Raw genomic sequence first — 20,103 nt, 5'->3', positions numbered from 1 at the left:
ATAATCTTCCGCATTCAATATTTAACTATTGTTTATGTGCATCTACTTACCGAAGTTTTCAATTTTTTGGCTGTTGTTAATCTCTTAAATTTCAAAAATTACAAAATTTTGTAAAAACGAAACTCTAATTTTTATAATCTTTACAATTCTCGTTGAAAATGGCAAAAAAACAAAGAAAATTTTAAAAGTAATAATAATTTTTATTGTTATATTCTGAAATAAAGATATAATAATATAATTTTGAATAGAAATAATGAATCTTGAAATTTGAATTATTTTGTTCAACGTTATATTTTGAAAATATATTCTAAAATAAAAAGAATATCATCGAGAAAAATTTAATTGTTCAAATGGTATGTTTCTTAGATGTTTTGAGGTTAGGATAGCAGCTTGTAATTTCCTAGTTTCGAAAGATTCTCTGTAAGTTTCTTCGTTCTTGCCGTGCAGAAACAACGACAATGGAAAGTTACCGAAGCGCAAGCGCTCGCTCGGCACTTTCCACCAGTACACTTGACTGACTATACAGCTATACGGTATATCGGTAGTAGTAATGCTGACATTGGTAGTGAGCCGTTCGCTATGGTACTCATGGACTGGCAGCGAAGCGAGATCTCCCGACGATATAGAGTATACACGAATACACCAGTATCGTTGACTAACACTTACTTGCGAATGATTACACGGCAACACACTATCGCATAGCATAGCATGGATATACGACGGTGTAAGGGTATATTAGATTACAAAGAACGTCCGTTCTCTTACGTCTATGTACATATATGCACACGTATAGCAGAAACAAACCCTTATACGCGATATATTAGATGTATATAAGTAGCAAAAAAAGTTTTGAAGAAAGAAGCATAAATTTTTCTGTTTATAATTTTGTACAACAGTCACGGACAATAGCAAAAAAGAAGAAATGCAAAATTAACAGATTGCGAGAACAACAGTTATTTCAATAATTCAAAAATTTATAATAAATTTTATGAACTTTACTTGATATAAAAAACACTAAAAATTATTATTATAATAATATATTATTGTAAAAAAAATGCTAATTCATATAGTCTTTTTAATTAAATTTCAATTCGCCGCCGATTCGAAACGATCATTTAAGCTCGTAAGCATGGAAGTACAGCGCATGTCGTCGCATTTACAAAATTGTGAAATCGCTCGTTTCGCAACAGCTCCGGCATTCGTCTCGTGATCTTCCTCCACAAGCATAAAAAAACACGTTTATCCCCCTCTACACTTTACAATCGTCCAATCATCGTTCTTTTAGGAGTTCAAAGCATGTAGACTTTTTCAAAATGTTCATATCTCACAAGGGTTGCAAGAGTCTTCTTACCGCATATGCCCTTTTGTGCGTATTCGAGCCACTTCTGGCGCACATGTATATCCGTAGCCGTGACGCGTTGCACACAAACTCCGCCCTGTGTACACATACCGTCAACCCACACTATTTAACCTTGCTCAGTATAGAGTGTGACGGTGTGATCACGTAAAATGCACACACTACGGTATCGAAGTTGTGTTAGAGCACACAGTGTGTGCCAGCCGTGGTACGGCACCACTGGCGCGCCTCTACCCCGGCTTTAGCATCGATTTCCAGTCGGACGACCCAGCGCGATCGAGCGAACGGTGCGCGCCTTCACGAGGAGGTATCGAGCGCGTCCGCTGCTCGTGAGAGTCTACGAAGAGGGGTCGCACGAGAAATAATACAGTTTGTCGTCAAAACGACAAACGAATTTCACAACAATGAAATATTATATATAATAAAATGCATTTCATATTACTTCCATTTCTTCGTTTTACGTATTAGGAAAAATAGATCAGAAATAAAAGAGAGATATATAGAAGGCTAGAAGGAGAGAGAAAGAGAGAGAGGGAATGAGTGGGAGCGGATCTATGTAGAGGGGAGATAGGGTCGGGCGCTTTAGTGGTGGTGCAGTGTCCCGAGAGGTAAGAGGAAAAGGGGACGAGCAGAAGGCAGCGAAGGCGCTGCCCTCAGTCGGTCGGCCGTTTCACTACAGTCAGTATACAGTGAGAGCAAACGATTGGCTATACGTGGTCTTTGCTTAAGCGCGCACTACACTCCGTGTGTTCCCGTTTTTCGAGTGAAGGCTTCGAGCTTCGTTCTGCCCGCTCTTTCGCTCGCTCGGTCGGTCGGTCGTAAGTATGCGCGCGCGCACTCACACGCGCTCAACCAAATAGGCAGACAGTGTGAGGAGTCGTGCAGAGACAGGCGCGCGTACATAGCCATCGAACGTGGTGATTCGTACGAAGGTGGACGTGTGATAGAGTTAAACCGAGGCCATTTCTCGCGAAGGAAAAAGACAGCGGCCGTTCATCGCTGTCCTTGTTGTCTTCATCATCATCACCGTCATCTTTGTCGTCGATGAGATCGTCAACGGGATTTTGTCGACGCTTCAGCGTGAAATTTTCCTGCTTGACTCGAAGGTATATAAACAATTATATGAGAACCGTCCATACAGCAAGTCCTGGCAAATACGAGAATCAAAAACAATCGTGAGTAAATAGAGCGAAAAGGGGGTACGTACCCTTACGGAAGAACTCGCGTGTATAGTCGCGCGGACGATTGAAGTACGCTAGAAGCCGTGTGTATTCCGAGAGTTCTACTGTAGATGTGTGAGTACGAAGAGTACTAAGAGGTGGGGGAGACAGTCTATACTTCGCGGACATCCGGCGGGGAAACCGCATGTATTCGTACGAAGCTCTCTGAGAGAGCGAGGGAAAAAAAAGAAGGATCTGGCGCCGAGGGAAACCCGGGTGCTCTCAAGTGCTCGACAGAGACTTGAGAGGAGAAAGGAGGTTCTTTGCGTTCCGATTGCCGCGTATCTTTCACGTTTCCTTTATTGTCGTATTTAAAAGAATAAAATTGTAATATTACTTTTATAGAAGTTGATCCTATTATTTATCGTTATCCCGTATCGTTGATCCTCGTGCATGCGTGCCCGCACGCAACGGTTGAAATTTTCTGTACAAATAATAAGGGTGGTGGAAAAGAGGTGGAAGGACGTGACGGAGAAAGAGAGAGAGGTATTAAGGGGAAAAGAGAGAAATCAGAAACACGCCGAGCAGTGCTGCTCCCTATTGGCGACGTCGAGTCGCGCTCCCCACCCGGGACAGTCGAACGAGGTCCGAAGGCGAGTTCTCGGCGTGCAGCTACGGTGATTTTCCCTTACGAGAGTGTACGCACGAGACCTCGTAGCTCTGCAACACATCACGTTCCGTGTAAACATCTCTGTACGTATAATATATTGTGACTAGTATCAAGCTAGAACATCATCCTGGAAACGTGAAGAAATATATTTCAAGGAAATCGAAAAACAGCCAGAAGGAGAAAGAGATAGAAAGAGACTGGTAGTGAAGTCCGCTTTATACTCGTGCTATCGTCGATATTTTCTTTCTCACCGATCAACTGTGTGTGCGCCGATCGTGAACGCGTCCCACGCGTGTGTCGCGTATCACCGCCGCCGGTGAAACCGAGAGAATTCGAACGAGTCAGAGGGTAAAATAGGATTTCTCGCGTGGTCGGTCCTCTCCCGTGGCACGCGCGGAGAGGGGTGCACGGAGAAGTGAGAGAGGGAGAAGGAAAGAAAGTGAGACATCGCTGGACGAAGATAGAAGAGGAAGGAGAAGAAGAAAGAGGATAGAGACTCTTGAAAGGGAGCGACAAAGACGTGTATAGTGCACATAGGCGTTAGTGCTGCGCCCCAACGGCCGTTCGTCGAAGCTCAGTTATCACAATGGCTTCCGTGAAAGACACAGCAACTTTCTTCGCGGAGGGCACAGCGAGTCAGTTCGAACACGTCCTGAAGCTTTATCCGCAGGCCCTCAGACTTAAGGCTGATCATAAGACGAAAAAACCCGAGGAGCTGATCAAGTTGGATAACTGGTAAGTTCCCTATGATGTCCGATATTTCGTCGACATATTACGCCCGATACACGGGCCCTCCTTTTCAACGAGGGGCTTCCACCACGGGCACACACGGGACAATGAACCCGTGGCGCGCCAGTTGCTACCACATACCGCATGTTGTGTGTGTACCCGTATGGCCCCCTCATGAGACTAGCTACAATTCCAGATAGTATATTTACTCTCTCCTATTGGCATGATCAACGACGATCGCGAAGAGCGGCGGCTTCAAAAGATGTGACCAATAGTTGTCTCATTTTTATAGTATTCGTAGAAAGGACTCGTTTTGTCACGTGGTGATTCAAATCAATTACATTTTTTTTATATTCAGTTACACTCATACACAATATAAAGTCTTCGACCGTTTTAATTGTAGTTAAAAAATTTAATATTAATTAATTATTTAATCTTTTGCGATATTGATCAAGGAATTTTCGTGAGAATTTTATGCCACCTCATCGAGGAAGTTTCAACGTTGCCATTACGATTGTGAATTAACATTGCTTCTAGTGTTGTTTGTATAATAATGTTTAAAAAAAAAACTAGTGGAAAAGTTTGATAATATATGATAAAATACAATATAGATATTTTTCTATATTTTTGTTAATATTAAATGGATTTTCTAGCGACCGTCGCACTGGCAACGATGCCAGTGAAAGAGGCGACTCGCCGGCGTCGCTTTCACGGCGTCACACAACTACCTTGACTCGGACATGATTAACAAACCTTTCTCCACTCTTGTTTTCGCAATTCCTTTTTTTTTTAACGACTAGTTGATGCACATTGTTTTTTTTTTTCTAAATAAAGTTATTAAAAGTTTCAAATATCTAAAAATTCACGACACATCTATTTATGTAATGTCTATATTACTATTATTACAAATTATATTAAAATATAAATAGTTAATTTATCAACAAAACAGTTTTGTTGCTTTTTTTATGACAAGTGAGATTGAAAGCGAAAGCATAATCAATGATCGTATATTTACTTCCACTTATATTGTTGTATCGTATTTGATAGATATATTATAAATATAATATTTTGAAAAACAAAAAAACTTTTTTTTAACATAATTGAGTACTATAAATTATAGAGGAAGCAAAGTTGTGTCACTATTATTAGTAATAATTTGTTTTATTTTATTCATTCGCGTCCTGATTTCATATAAACTGAGGTTATACATATATATATATATATATATATATATATATATATATTGTACAAACATAAAGGTTAATTGTGCACAACAAACATATTCTAATTTGTTATCATATATTCAACGAAGATAATTCAAGGTTAAAGTTATGTGATTCAAAAAATATTCAAAAGGTGCGGTAAAAAACGATAATAGTATATTTTTTGTTTCTTATTGTTTTAAAATCACCATTCGTCTAGAGAATTTTGTTACAGATATGTATATCTTTCAGATCTACATTTATGCCGTGTTTATAAACATATATACTTTTCTATTATAGTTTAACGTCTCTTAAACTTTAAAGTCAATTTTAAAATTTCAAGAATTGTGTAAAGTATCAATTTTTGAGGATTAATTTTGCTTTCTTGATTAATTGATATTTAAAATAATTAAAGTTTTCGAGCCGAACTTTTCGAATATTTTATTTATTATAAGAAATTAGCGACTCGACTTACAAAGCGACAGTCCCTTAAGAATCAATCTCCTCTCGTTATACAAATTACCAAAGACAAGACGTTGGATAAAGCTCGTTTATCAAGACCGATGCGCGGAATTTAGAACGTGGAGACGATAAAAACGAGGATTTATCAAGGAGAATCCGATTTGCCTGGTTCTTCATCGGTTGAACTGTAGACTGATGCCGTTAAATTCACCAAAATTCGGTGCGAATGCTTGAATCGGGACAGTTCCCGTTGACGAGCGTTCGCGACAACGAGTTTTCACGGCACGAGCTTCAATTCCACTGGCGTCACGTCTGGCTTAATTAATTGAAGGCAGGTTCGAGACTCGTTAAATTCCACGTTACGGCTTTTTAGTCTTTCCTACGAGACTACGACCGGAATCGGGTAATAATAATGGAATCTTTGCCATCCACGATCATCGCGTTCCGCCGTTTAATTATTCATTCTTCGTTCGACGATGGTCGTCTTTCTATCCCCACTTTCCTTTGTTTTTGTTAATTCTGCATAGATCAAACTCTTATCCTCTATACTCCGCTTTTCAGCGTCTCCTTTGCCACTAGTCGTTGAATCGTTTTATCATGACTTTGATTATCATGAATTCCCTATCTTTTAAAAGTCTCTTTTATAATATGCAGGATACGTGTTTTTTTTTTTTTTTCATTTCAAAAATCGGCGTTAATAGTTAATATATAAAATTATTGATAAATATTATCAATCATTGAAAATAATAATAGTACTGGAAATCTTTTGAATCTGATGAAAATACCTGTAAAGATTATTAATAAACTTAGAAAAAAAAATAGCTAAAATTAGACATGTAAATATTTCGCAGTTTTTGTGAACTTTATTACAGTCTAGTAGTTTCAGATCTATCTTAAAAAATATATTTGCATCAATTAAATATTACGACATTATATTATCACGATAATATTTAATTGTCAGATTCAGAGAATCGCATATTCGTTTGAAAAGAATGAGACAAAAAATCTATTGAGATTTCAAGTTCCAATCGAAGTTGACGGATATGGATAGTTATTGATGAATGATTATATTGAATCGTTTATTAATATCATTATTTCATCATTGCATATACATAAAAATATATTTTACATTTTTTTTAAACAAATTTCTATTTTTATTAATAATCTATCGGAAATGACGACAGATTCGGTAACGGACATTAGTTGCAAGCTAGTTCTTTCTTCCGGTTGGAGAGAGGGGAGTACCGTTGTTTTCATTCCTGGTAAAGTTGTTTACGTCAAGGCTACTTTTCTACGGCATCCATCGATGCCTCGTCATCGTTACGCAGTGTCTCAGACTTCTTTGAATCATGTCGAGACGTTAGAAGGTGAATATAAAGAATTCTGTGTCAGTGAGAAATTATCGTGGAATTTGGAGAATTATTGGGATATATTTGGAAAAAAGTGCAACGTGGTTACTTATCGAATGCTGAGGAATTGAAATTTTCAATGGAATTTTGATATCGAGTGGATTTCACATTTTTAACATTGAAATATTTTTTTTAATAATCGAATACTTACTTTTTAAGTTTATTTAATATTTTCAAATATATTCAAATAATATTTGAATATAGTAACAGATAAAATTTATTGAAAAGTTTATTTTTCACAATTAAATAATTATAATTTCTTTAAATTTTTCTTAGAATTGCAATAATAATAGATATTCTGAATAATATTTAAACTTTATCTAAATAATACTTTATACTCAATTATATCTATCTTTATAGTTCATTTCATTTTGTTTATTATTCTTATGAACTCAATAATGCCGCATATAAGTGTAACACTTGATCAACAAATTTTTCAAACGGTCTCTTTTGTGTTTCGTCGATTATTTCTCTTTCCATCGTTTGTTTTTCTAACACACAGTGAGGAGCAGTTGCGCAACACCACGTGTGCTTCGTGGCAAATAACCCCGAACGATGCATGTCGAAGACAGTTGTATCTTTAAAAGTCGGCTTTCTCTTCATTGATACTCTTTTCTTTTGTACCGACCGAGCCTCGTATAAAAGTATACCGCAAGTAGCTTCTTAAGAGGATAAACTTACAAGGATTGCGGACACGCTTTGCCTTTGTGACTAGCAAACTGAATACCAACCGCATATCTGTCAGTGCTTTTGGATTTTTCCTGGTATTTTAGATTCAGATAAAGATGCTAGGACAAGAATTCTTTTAAAAATATTCAATAATAGTATGAATGTGAAAATTTTCAGAAGTAAATAATTTTCTATATATCCACAATTGATATCATTGATTCATTGACTATAATAGATTAACTTTTATTAAAGATGACTATAAGCATATAATATTATCATTTATATTAAACATATTTATATATTAAGGATAATTATAGACATTCATCATCAAATTTATTATATTTACATAAAAAATCACTATAAAAAATCACTATATTCAACATTAAGCGTTTAACTGACTAAAGAAATATATAGTCAGTATAGTCACTCAATAAATATTCTCATATCAAAAGCGATATATATATGAAAGGGTTATGTGTAAAAAGATTTGTTGTCAATCGACATGAAAGATTCATAGTAAACTTATATTAAAATTAATTTGTTCAATTTGCACGTTTATAGTGAAATATAGAATTGAGATATAAACATATCTCATATGTTGGAATATAGACATTGGCCTCATATAATGAGCAAATTCGTGGCAGTGAAAAGATTAAATTATATTTTATCTTCTATATTTTCATGATAAATTAGTATTAATAGTCTTTATCGTATAAAATAGTGAATAAAAATTAGAAAAAAAGATGAAATATATGATCAAAAACTCTTTCAGTTATCTATTGATATCTGTTGAGAATCAAAAGTATATAATACTTGACTTTTTGAATTAATTACGATCAATGATAATCGAGTAATTGAGATAATAAAATATCTAAAGCAAAAATTTTGAATATAAACAAAAATATGAGTTTGTTTATTTTGATGCTTTTGTTCAATACAATGAAAGTTTTATTTTAAATCAATATATTATTCTGATTTTTAATTTTTTTTTATGTAAATAAAAAAATGATGTGATTAATTTTTGATAGTTTTCATCATTTAAATTTTATTCTTTGTCATTTAAATTCTTTGATTTTTTTAAAATTAATTTTAAAATTATAATAATTCTAAAAGAAAATCGATAAAAAATACGCGAAACATAATATTACATAAATAAATTACATAAATATTTAAATATCAAATAAAATAACAAATATTAAAATAATTTATCTTTGAAATATATTATTACTTCGATAAAATTATTTAAAATAAAGTGACAGCGAATGAAATCAAATAAAATACAAATTTTATACAAAATACAAATTTAAAATAAACAATTGCCCGAATGGGATTTCTTTATTTCAATAACCCTGGTGGAAAACAGCGTTCGCAAGCCGGTGAGACCGCAAGTTTTTGCCACGGTCAAATTACGTTTTTCCGGTTTGCAGTTTAAAGAAACCCGAGGGCAACAGGATACTCAGGTGGAGAACGAAGGAGGAGAAATTCTCCTTCGAAGTCGATCGAGAAAACATATGCAAAACGATCATGACTACAATCCTCGTATATTTTCTTGTATCATTGGATTTTCCCGTTAAGTGATATACACACTCGGCGTCGGTTCGTAGAAACACTTTTCGCTGATTCACCAATTCGTTAAAGCGATGAAAATATTCGGGTCAAACGGCTCGCGATCGAATGTCGACTGTATCGTCCATTTGGTCATCATTTTGCTTGATTTTATTCGTGTCTTCGATCTCGATAAACCGATCGCCGTGTCTTTCGTCGTCTTCAATTCAGCGTTTCTACGGATCTGTTGATTTCGTCAACCGTGAAACGTGTGGGAACAGACGAGTTTCGACAGTTTGGACACCTCGTTCCGTCGTGAACTTAAAGCCATCTCGCCGGTTCTCAAACTCGTTCTCGACCTATGTTTCTTATTTTATTCGTGGTTTTGGAAATGTTATATCTTATAGAAGTTTTATAAGTCGATAGAGGATTTCAACAGAATTATGGTACAATTGAAAATTGGTCACGGATGAGACTAAATTATTGTTTTTTTTTTTTTTTAATAATATAAAATTCTCTTTTTATTAGAATAAAGCATAAATACATAAATTATTATAATAAAAATATTTTGGTGATTAAAAAAATTGTTTTTTTAAATCTATTTCCTATGTTTTTTTATATCCAGCTTTCAGTTGTAGATTATGGAAATTTAATTACAAAGACGTTTAACGTTTTTAAAAATATCCTGACATTTTTATTACTTTTCAGGATATTATTCACAAAATTATAAATATCTGTGTTAATATCTAATTTCATAATCATTTATGCATAATAAATAAGATTGAAGAAACAAAAAATGTTAAACGACGAAAATAAAAAGATGCCACTTTTTAAAAAAATCTACTAAAAATCACAATGAAAAAGTTGAATCCTTTTTATATCCTCGGAAATGGTCAACGATATTAAATTTATATTCTTTTTAATATTCTCAAATATAAAAATAAATCTTAAACAATCTTCAAATTAAAAATTTTTCTTAAAATATAAATTCCATAGACAGTATATAATCCATACTATGAGAAGAACGATTGGTGGCGGTGACCATTGGGCAACGAAGCGTGTTTCAAAACACGGTGAAAATGGCCCGCGTAGAAAGAATGGTCCCGTGGACGTCTGGTTTACGGACTGGTTCCCTTGGAATTCGCGAAATATTCGCGGATTACAGGTGTGCGTGGAAGAAGGTTTAAGGAGAATAAAAGAAGAAGGCGGAGGATCGTCGTAAAAGCAAAGGTAGAAAAATAAGGCTTGTTGTAGAGTTCTCGCGAGGCACAATCCTCCTCCTCGCCAGTTTTAAAGCACACAGCGATTGTGTCAAGGTTGTTTTAGCGGGGAGACCCAGCACTGCGTTGCGTGGCGCGCGAGAGCCTCTCAAAATGGTTGCGCGAGCCTCTGTCCTGAAAAGGTTTCGAGCTATGGCTCAAAAGAACCGTGTACACCAAAAGAAATAAACCGTTACGCCACTCGGCCAATTGTTTCATTTTTTTCTTTCTTTTTCTTTCTTTCTTTCTTTCTTTCTTTTTTTTTTCGTTTTTTCGACTTTCTACTAATTCTACTCAACTATTTAATATAATAATGATTCCTTTGGGATTCCTTGGAGTTCCTTGGGATTTCTGATTGTAATAGAGAGAGAGAAAGAGGGAGGGGGAGAGAGAGAGAGGGGGGAGAGAGAGAGAGAGAGAGAGAGAGAGAGAGAGAGAGAGAGAGAGAGAGAGAGAATCGATGAAAAATTTTGGAAACTTTATGAGTTTTATTCCGATTACAAGAGAAGAAAACTTGTAAATCGATCGGAAATTCTTGGAATTTATGTAACAGATACGGCGAAACGTTGAAAAATATAGAAAATTTACGAGTTATTTTTTGCCTCTCGATAATCAACGTTGAATAATGTTACAGGTAGGGATGTTTTAATCCGGATCACTTGATCCTTAGTGATCCTTTGCGAGATTTGTTTTCTTTCTGTTCAGAGATAAAAAAAAAAATGGATTTTTTTTATGAAAAATATGAAGATATAAAAATATATTATAAAAGGTGATAAAAAAAATAGTATAATCTGATTCGATACAATCAAATGAATGATGGCAAATAATAATTATTACAAATAAATCGTTTTGTAAATTATTTGAAATTACTACGGTGAGTAAAGAATATATATTTTTTTTCTTCGTAAATGAATTTATGCGATAATAATTTTTTCTAAAAAAAAAATATTATAATCATAATCATATCAATCAATGTAATATTTACGTATCACGAGCTTGTAAGGTTTTTTGCACTTCTCTCGAATGTATTAGTAAATCGGTTCAAACTAATTAATGATCAAACTTGAAATTAATGAATACTTGTTTCGTGTTTTTTCTTTTTTTCTTTTTTTTTTTATTAAATATCTTCATCTATGGAAAGATATGTGAGATTTTGCCCCACGATCTCAAACGTCCATGTTTAATATTAATTCAACGATTGACGAGAATCAAGTGGCTGTAACTCATTTTTAGGGCTTCTTTGCCTATACCTATCCGATCGAAGCCAGAAGAGAACCAATCCAATATCCTCTTTCTTTTTTTTTTTTTCACCCCCGAGAAAATCGTAGAAACCTTTTATTTTTATCAACTTTTTTTTATTTACTTATTTATTTATTTAATATAATAAACACAGTAAGAAACGTAATACTGATAATGGGAGTGAAATAATAATTGAAGATAAAAAAAAATAATAATATATCAATGGGATGGGTATAAAATTAAATAAGAGAAAAAAAATATGAAAAAATATTTTATACAAATTTTTTCATTTATTGCTCCTTTGAATTACAAAAGTTTATACAAAAGTTAACCAAATTTCTTGTAACATATCCGTTCAAGTATATAAAGAATATTTCACAACTAAAACTTGCCATTTTCTAATTTTTCATTTCTGTGAATTATTATTTGATTATCGAATAAAATTTATTTTTCTTGAAAAAAGATTCTTTCTATCTTTATTTTCGTTTTATTGCTAAAAGAAAATAATAATAATAATAATAAAAAAGGAAAACTGTAAAACGTTATTAAATTCTAATTTGAGAAATTACTTTTGGCTGCGAGACAAACTAAATCTACTATTTCCTTGGACGATAATACGGTTCATTATCGTCCAAGTTTCACCGCAAACCAAAAATCCTAATCGTACCACCATTCCATCGTTCTTCCTTTATATGAATAAATATTAATAATTATATTAGTAATATTACAAACAACGTAAAAACTGAAATTTATTTATTTTATAATGATCTTTAATAATGGACTTTATTTGATTAAAAATTAAAATTCGTTTTTCAAAGTTGATCTAAAAATAACGAATTTATTAAATATTTGAAAGTATTGAATATCGAAAGATCGATTAATCCTCCATAATATGCTCGAGTCCATTGAAGAAAAGATTTCATTTATTAATATCCGAGTTATTATTGAAGAGAATCTTTTAAAAATTAGTTTAAATATTTTATTGGACAATTAAATAGAAATTTTAATAAACGTGAAAAAAGAATTCGAAACAATTAAAATGAATTTATATAGATAAAAATGTAGAGTTATTAATTTGTTTAATTTGTTTTCAATTTCAATTCGTCCCCTATTCGTTCTAATTTCATTAATTTCGAATAAATAAAAGTTCAGCTTATTCAACAAATAAGGATTAATTCTCCCAATACGAAACGATCATAATTTATTCATCATCTTCTTGTCCATTATTCAAAGTAATATATATCCAATCTCTTAATTCCAACAATTCAATTCAATATATAAAAAAAAAAAAAAAAAAAAAAAACGAAAGGTATTTCTTCCAATTTATAATACACATTTCGACATACGTATTGTAATCGTTTATTTATATCCGTTATAAATAAACAAATAAACAAATATGTACGAATCAAACAGACCGCAAAATTTATCCAAATAATATCACGCACGATTAACGTGTAAATCGATCCCTAATAACCATTTCGATCAACGGTGTATCACGCTAATTACCAACCCCATCCAAGCTTTCCACGTGCTCTGTTTGAAAAAAGACGAGAGTCCAGTAATAACCAGAATCCAGTAGCCAGTATAATTCAAAGAAACACGCGTTCAAGTTGTCGCATTATATGAATGAAATACAAACTATCCGTAACTAAGTTTAGCCGTTCAGCCAAACAGCTGATCTCAGCCGACCTCCGAAAGTACCCTACAATAAAACCACGCGAGAGAGTGCTGCCACCCCCTCTCTCTCTCTGTCCCACTCGTTGCACGGCCGTGTTCACGGATGCAGCCTCCGAAGAACAGAGAACTTGTCCCGGTGTCGATGACCCGAATAATGGGGACGAAGAAAGAGTTGGTGGGAAAAAGAGGAAACGTTACCTGAACCGGGACGTTTGCCGCTAAACGAAACCAGATTCTTAAAAAAAAAAAAAAAAAAAAGAAAAGAAAAAAAAAAAGGAAAAAGTAAGAGGAAATAAAAGAGATAGAGGGGGAAGAGAGGTTGTTTTCACAGTTTGGAATTATTCAATTTCATAGAGAATTGTTGATGATCTTCGGTGATTTTAGATGTTTATTCGTTTAAATGTATCGTATATATTGATTTCTTGATAAACGAAGGAATGTAATTTGAACGTAGGTATATTTTTTAACTTAGTATTCGTAAAGGATTATGACGTTATTTTGAATAATAATTTTTTATATTATTATTATTATTGTTATTGTATATAATATAATATAAATAAGTGTCAATTAATTGGATCAATATTTTTAAATATAATTTTTAAATATTTTATGCAATATCGATAATATTTTTGAATTAAAATTTTGGCTTTTGTTATTGAAAATTGATATTGAACGCCCTCTGAAAGATTACCAATATTTTATGTTTCAATTATTTAATATGAAGGGTTTTTAATGTTTTTAATTAAAATCTCAGTTTTAACGGATATTGATTTGTGCACGTGGTCGGTGAACACGTTAGACGATTATTAAATTAAGATTGTCAAGAATGAAAATGAAGGTCGTAGATTTGAAATATTAGAGATATATTATATGTTTCGATTGAAAATATATGCAAAAAGGATATAAAAGTCTTCTTTGTTGAAAATATTTTCTTCGCGCGCAATAACTCGTATTAATTCATCGAATATCGTAATCTTCATTTAATCTTCATTTAAATTTCATCGCGCGCATATTTATGAATGGAGAAAAATACCTTCTAAATATTTATATTTAATATTTAATAAACGTGTTCATTTCATTAAGAAGAAATACACGGTTTATTGATATAATGTTAATTACACGATGAAAAAGAAAATTAAATTGCATCGTTTACACGGTTGAAACAAAAAACTAGAAAAATTAGAAACTTTTTATGATGGAAGGAAAAATACAGGGATGTAATAAAATAGAGGAAGAAGTTTGACAGGATATCGGGAAATCCAATGCGGAGAACGCGTCCTCGATTTGGCTCGTGTTCCAACGCCAGTTGTCTGCCAGCCCACGTGAGCGTCAGTAGGTGGAAAACCGCTTCTTGCGGCCGCATTTTTAATCAGTATTCCGCGATTCCACGCTCGCGAACGTGTTATGTAATCGAGCCCCTGTAACCGTGATCTTGCATACATCCTGACGTTTTATCCACTGATCATTCCATCCACTGATCACCCGATGACGTTTTTTGTTCCCAGGTACCAGAATGAGCTTCCAAAGAAGATCAAGTCGCGCGGCAAGGACGCGCACCTCAATCACGAGGAACTGGTGCAAACGATGAAATGGAAGCAAATAGTGAGTGAATTTTTATTTAATCAATATTGCACTCTGTATTTGTTTGTTCGTTTTCTTTTTTTCTTTTTATTTTTCTTTTGATTTCTGCGAAATAAATTCATTCATCGAGATCCGTAAGATAAATCGTATCCTGGATGATAATTAGAATTTATTACATAATTTTGTAAAAGTGTAAAATCGAATATAAAATATTACTCGTAGTTGAAACAAATTTTTCAATTTCTTCGATCGCACGTAACTTGTTAAAGATAGCACGATACGCCAAATTCGTGATTATTCTTAGCTAAAATGTGAATTAGACTTAAGTTAACTTTCACTAAAGTCAATTGAAGTTTTAGAAGTTTCAAAGTTTGTTTAAACAGCGCACGTACATTGTGCATAATGGACCGATTTCCAACTTATCTTAATTCTCTTTCTGCTTTTGTTACAATAAATTTTGAAATTCTGATCGTTCTTAATTGGCCGTCGTAACAAAATGAGAAAAATATCGATAACAAAAGAAAAAAAAATAATATTATATTAAATTAAACTTGCAATTATATAATACAAAGAATTAATTTTCTCTTTCTTTTCTCTTCTCTTTCTAAAATATTAAATTATCAATTTACTTTTATATTTCCCTTTCAAGTTGAGTTAACAATTTTTCTAACGTCAAATTCTTCTTTTATTATTTTCAGCGTGGGAAGTTTTATCCTCAACTGTCCTATTTAGTAAAAGTGAACACACCTCGCGCTGTGATGGCGGAAACGAAAAAGGCGTTCAAAAAACTTCCAAACCTCGAACAAGCCATTACTGCCCTCTCGAATTTAAAAGGAGTGGGCACCACGATGGCATCGGCTCTATTAGCAGCAGCATCACCAGAGAATGCACCCTTCATGGCGGACGAATGTCTGATGGCAATACCGGAAATCGAGGGCATCGATTATACCACCAAGGAGTACCTCAATTTTGTTCAGCACATTCAAAATACCGTGGAGAGGCTGAACAAACAAAGTAAGTGTTTCTGTTAATATGTTTACTCAGTCACTGTCAACCAATCATTGAACAGAATTATCTTATGAGTTTACAATTACAACTTTTGTTTCGCAATCTATTATTTTGCTATGTTTAATAAGAAACTTGTAAATTGTATTATAAATTTTTTATAAATCTTATAAACATAATTGTAATTCTTACATGAAAGAGATACATTATTCAAATGTAAATCATCAAAGTTGAATAATTATAAAGATATTAGTTTACATATTAGTTTCTTCTTTCATTATTAAAATTTATTCATTGATTCACGCGTAAAAGTTCATTCAGATTATTCGCACTGAATTAAAATCAATTTTTCGTTCTAATTTGAAATTCTTTTTTTTTTTTTTTTTTTTTCTTTTCTTAATTCTTCTCTATATTCGATTAAAATTTGAGCAAATTAACATAATTTGAAATAAAATCAGGAAATAAATTTCTTAGATATTTGTTTTGATTTATCTTTCCAAATTTTAAATGAAACTAAGAATCTTCCAGCTGTAACCTTGACTTGAATTTGTTTATCTCGATGAATTTAAATAAACAGAATTTTACTGCATTCGAATTCAAACAACTTGAGCAATCTGAATGAAGCTTAAGTATCTTCTATCTATATTCATATTGAAACATCAATTCCGTTTACCAATTACATCAGATTATATAACTCGAAATCGAATAAAGAGGTAATTCCATTGGAACTTTGAAATTCATTAATATTAAGTCATCCTTAATTAACTCTATTAAATCATCCCATAAATAATAATTTTTCCACGAGTTAAATGGTGATCTGTTTTATAAAAGAGCATTGTATCTTAGAATTTCATAAATTTCCTCGACAAATTAATTTGGAGAAAGGATTGAAAAAAATTTTTATAACTTAAAAATGTTGTTGTTGTTGTTTACATCGAGAACGTCATTCAACGAATATATTTCCAACGATCAAAATATATTAACGAAACGCAATCCGATAACGTTTAACACGCGGTTTCGTCGTTTTGTATTATTCCAGCGTCGAACGGCAAAACATGGAGCCCTCACAGGGTGGAGCTCGCTCTGTGGACCCACTACGTGGCGTCCGAGCTGAAGCCAGAGCTGTTGGACGGCATTCCAGGCTCCACGGAGAACGGCAATTCCCATCCGCCCAGCAACGGCGAGGCGACAGAACCGTCGGACGACAGCAATCAGGAAGCGGCACTGAACGGTAAGGAACTAGGCAGTATTGATCCGGCGGCCATCGACGAGAACAGCATGACCACGTCCTTCACCGAAGACTCGATGGATAAACCAGCTACGCCGATTACAGCGGCAGTCGCCAGCGAAGATACAAACGATTCACTCGCCACGAACGACAACGACGACAGCAACAACACGCCCCGACCGACAGACAGCGAGGACACCGAAGACTCGCAGGACGTCCAGGAGCCGCCCACCAAGAAGAGTAAGAAGTGACCCACCGCCAGCCAGGGAGCCACGAATACAACAAGCAACAACGTCAGCACCCTCGTGTCGGCCGCCAATCTAACGCTGATCGCAGCGAGGCGCTTCTAAAAACCGCCAGGGTCACCGATCAGGGTCGCGGATAGTAGACCTGTAGCCTACCATCGCACCATCACGATCGTTTTTTGATGATTCTCCTTCGCTCCTGATCTCTCTCTCTCTCTCTTTCTATTTCTCTATCTCTCTCTTTCTCTCGCTTCCTTTCTTTCTCTCTTCCTACTCTTTCTCCATCCTCTTTCACTATTTTCCTCCTTCCCATTTGTACTTGTTCCTAATTTTTCTTCTTCTATCTTTTCTCTTTTCCCTCCTGCCCCCTCCCCCTAAGTTATTTATCCACATTAAATTTGTAAGATTCTTCTTTGTATTATCCCACTCGTCCTTTTTGGGACCGATTTTTCTTTTTCATCATGTTTTATAATCCAGTACATCTTTCTGCTCTTATCTTAGTAGACTCTCCTGCTATTGTTTGTAGAAATTTTCCTCGAGATCTCGTGTAAAATAGTGTTACTGCATATACGATGGAAAGCGGAAGTTGTTGTGTGTAAGCACCTTGCTGGTTTTTAGATTCATCGGGCTCAATTGGAGGTAAAAGAAAGAAAAAAAGAAAAAAAAAAAAAAGAAAAAAAAAAGAAAGAGGTAAAAAGCTCGACCGATGTTTCGAAGATTTCCTTCTTTGTTCTTAATTTCTTTTACTTTTTCTTCCCTTTTTTTTTTCTCCTTTCTTTTTCTTTTCGTTCGTTTCACATTGGTCAATAGTGACCAAGTTTTTTTTTTTTTAGGTCATGAACTTGTAATTAGCATTACAAGCAACAGTTGACGTAACTTTTATACAATGTGATAATAGTAATAGTTACTTTCTTTTACGGGAGAATCGTTCACCTTTAAGACTCCGAGGAAACTTCGAATTGGCGGAGCTTTCTCACTTTTTTCTGCGGCGTGGCGTAGTTTTTAGGGAATACAATTCTCTTTTCTTTTTTCCATCCGATCGAAACGAGACGATTCCTCACGGTTACTGCCTTCTGAATAAAACCCGTTCCCTCCTCACTGCTTATCACGCGATAGCAAAACGACGTAGTCTTTAATTAAAACAGCAAGTCATCATTCCTTTTTACCATGATTTATACCGGCGTTTTTGAAGGCCACCGAAATACGAAGGGCGATACGAAACGATGTTGACGCGTGTTTTTAACTTTTTCTTCGTTCTTTTTGTCAGAAAAAAAAAAAGAAAAACAGGAAAAAAAAAAGAAAAAAAATTGAAAAACTGTGAGTGGGGTGTGCGTAGCGAATGAGAGAGAAATAAGAAGGGAAGAGAGAGTGGTTTAAAAAAGAGAGAGAGAGAGAGAGAGAGAGAGAAGATGAGAGAGAACGTGTAAGATCGGGTGTGAGAGAGTTATCGAGTAACTGATTCCGTGACCAGCAAGAAGAAATATAATAATATTAAAAAAAAAAAAAAAAAAAATGGCGGTACACACACCGAACACACACTGATAATATTAATATTAATAATAATTATTATTATAATTATAATACCGAATCATTACCATAATTTATATATCTTAACAAGAAAAAAAAAACTGCATGTCAGAGTGATGCATGGAGTAAACCAAATACCTTGTAAGTAAAAAGAAACTTTAGAAACAAATAAAGGTAACGCTTTTTTGAGTCCACCAAGAATAAAAAAAAAAAAAAACGAGAACGAATGTGGCAAGTGGATGGCAACAGACCTGCACACGTGCAACATACATACATACATACATACATACATACATACACACACTTATTGCAAATACCGTACTACACGTGCATACAAAACGCAGTGATATAGCATCCGAAACACGACAGAATACACCAGAATACACATATACCACATCAAGGTTTTTATGTACAGGGATTTAACTAGTATTTTTGCATTATTAAGGATTATTAATTATTCGAGGGAAAATGAAGACGCGAAGAAACGTGAACGAGGAAGAGAAGGGGTGAATGTCGATGATGATGACGACGATGATTGAGCGGTTGACAAACGAAAAAAAATATATTAATAACAAACAAAGGGCAAAAAAAAGACGATGGCACGAGATAATAGAGGTATAAAAATGAAATTAAAACTGATATATATATTATATCATAAAAATAGATATATAGAAAAAGAAAAAGAGAGCGAGAAAAAGTGAAAATGTTCAGGAATGAGTGTTACACGTTTACAAGAGTGATAGAATGAATGAGAGAGAGAGGGAGGGAGGGAGAGAGAGAGAGAGAAAAGCAGAAGAATAAAATAAATTACTATAGCTTGATCAAGAACGTTCATTCAAATTTTATAAATATACATATATTATATAAATATATGCGTATATTATATAATATATATAGGGTAATATATATATATATATTATATAATATATATTTATAATTTAGAACAGCGTGGCCCCCCTCAGAAATACTACTTCAAATACTGACCCTATTAATTAAACGACAAACACGCCGTGGCATGGTAGCTGTGTACTCGTTCGGCTGCACGAAAATAAAACGGAAAGAAAAAAAAAAAAAAAAATATTGGAAAGGGCAAGAAAGATCAAAAGGGAAAAACCATCCCTTTAACACGTGCTATTTGA

At 33.9% G+C, this 20,103-nt stretch overlaps 1 protein-coding gene across 1 annotated transcript; it reads left to right on the top strand.

The window, feature by feature from the left end:
* Nucleotides 1–2,501: 2,501 nt before the first annotated feature.
* Nucleotides 2,502–19,792, top strand: Amun (protein amun). Its single transcript, XM_086908682.1, has 4 exons — nt 2,502–3,922; nt 14,884–14,980; nt 15,658–15,973; nt 17,004–19,792. Exons 1-4 carry the CDS (start codon nt 3,774–3,776, stop codon nt 17,441–17,443), a joined length of 1,002 nt encoding a protein of 333 aa, XP_086764808.1. The 5' UTR covers nt 2,502–3,773; the 3' UTR covers nt 17,444–19,792.
* The last annotated feature ends 311 nt before the right edge of the window (nt 19,793–20,103 follow it).

The sequence above is a fragment of the Apis florea genome, unplaced genomic scaffold, assembly GCF_048593485.1.
Source record: "Apis florea isolate Af1SG1 unplaced genomic scaffold, ASM4859348v1 contig_3081_pilon, whole genome shotgun sequence".
Classification (NCBI taxonomy): domain Eukaryota; kingdom Metazoa; phylum Arthropoda; class Insecta; order Hymenoptera; family Apidae; genus Apis; species Apis florea.
This window is presented reverse-complemented; position numbering and strand designations above follow the sequence as displayed.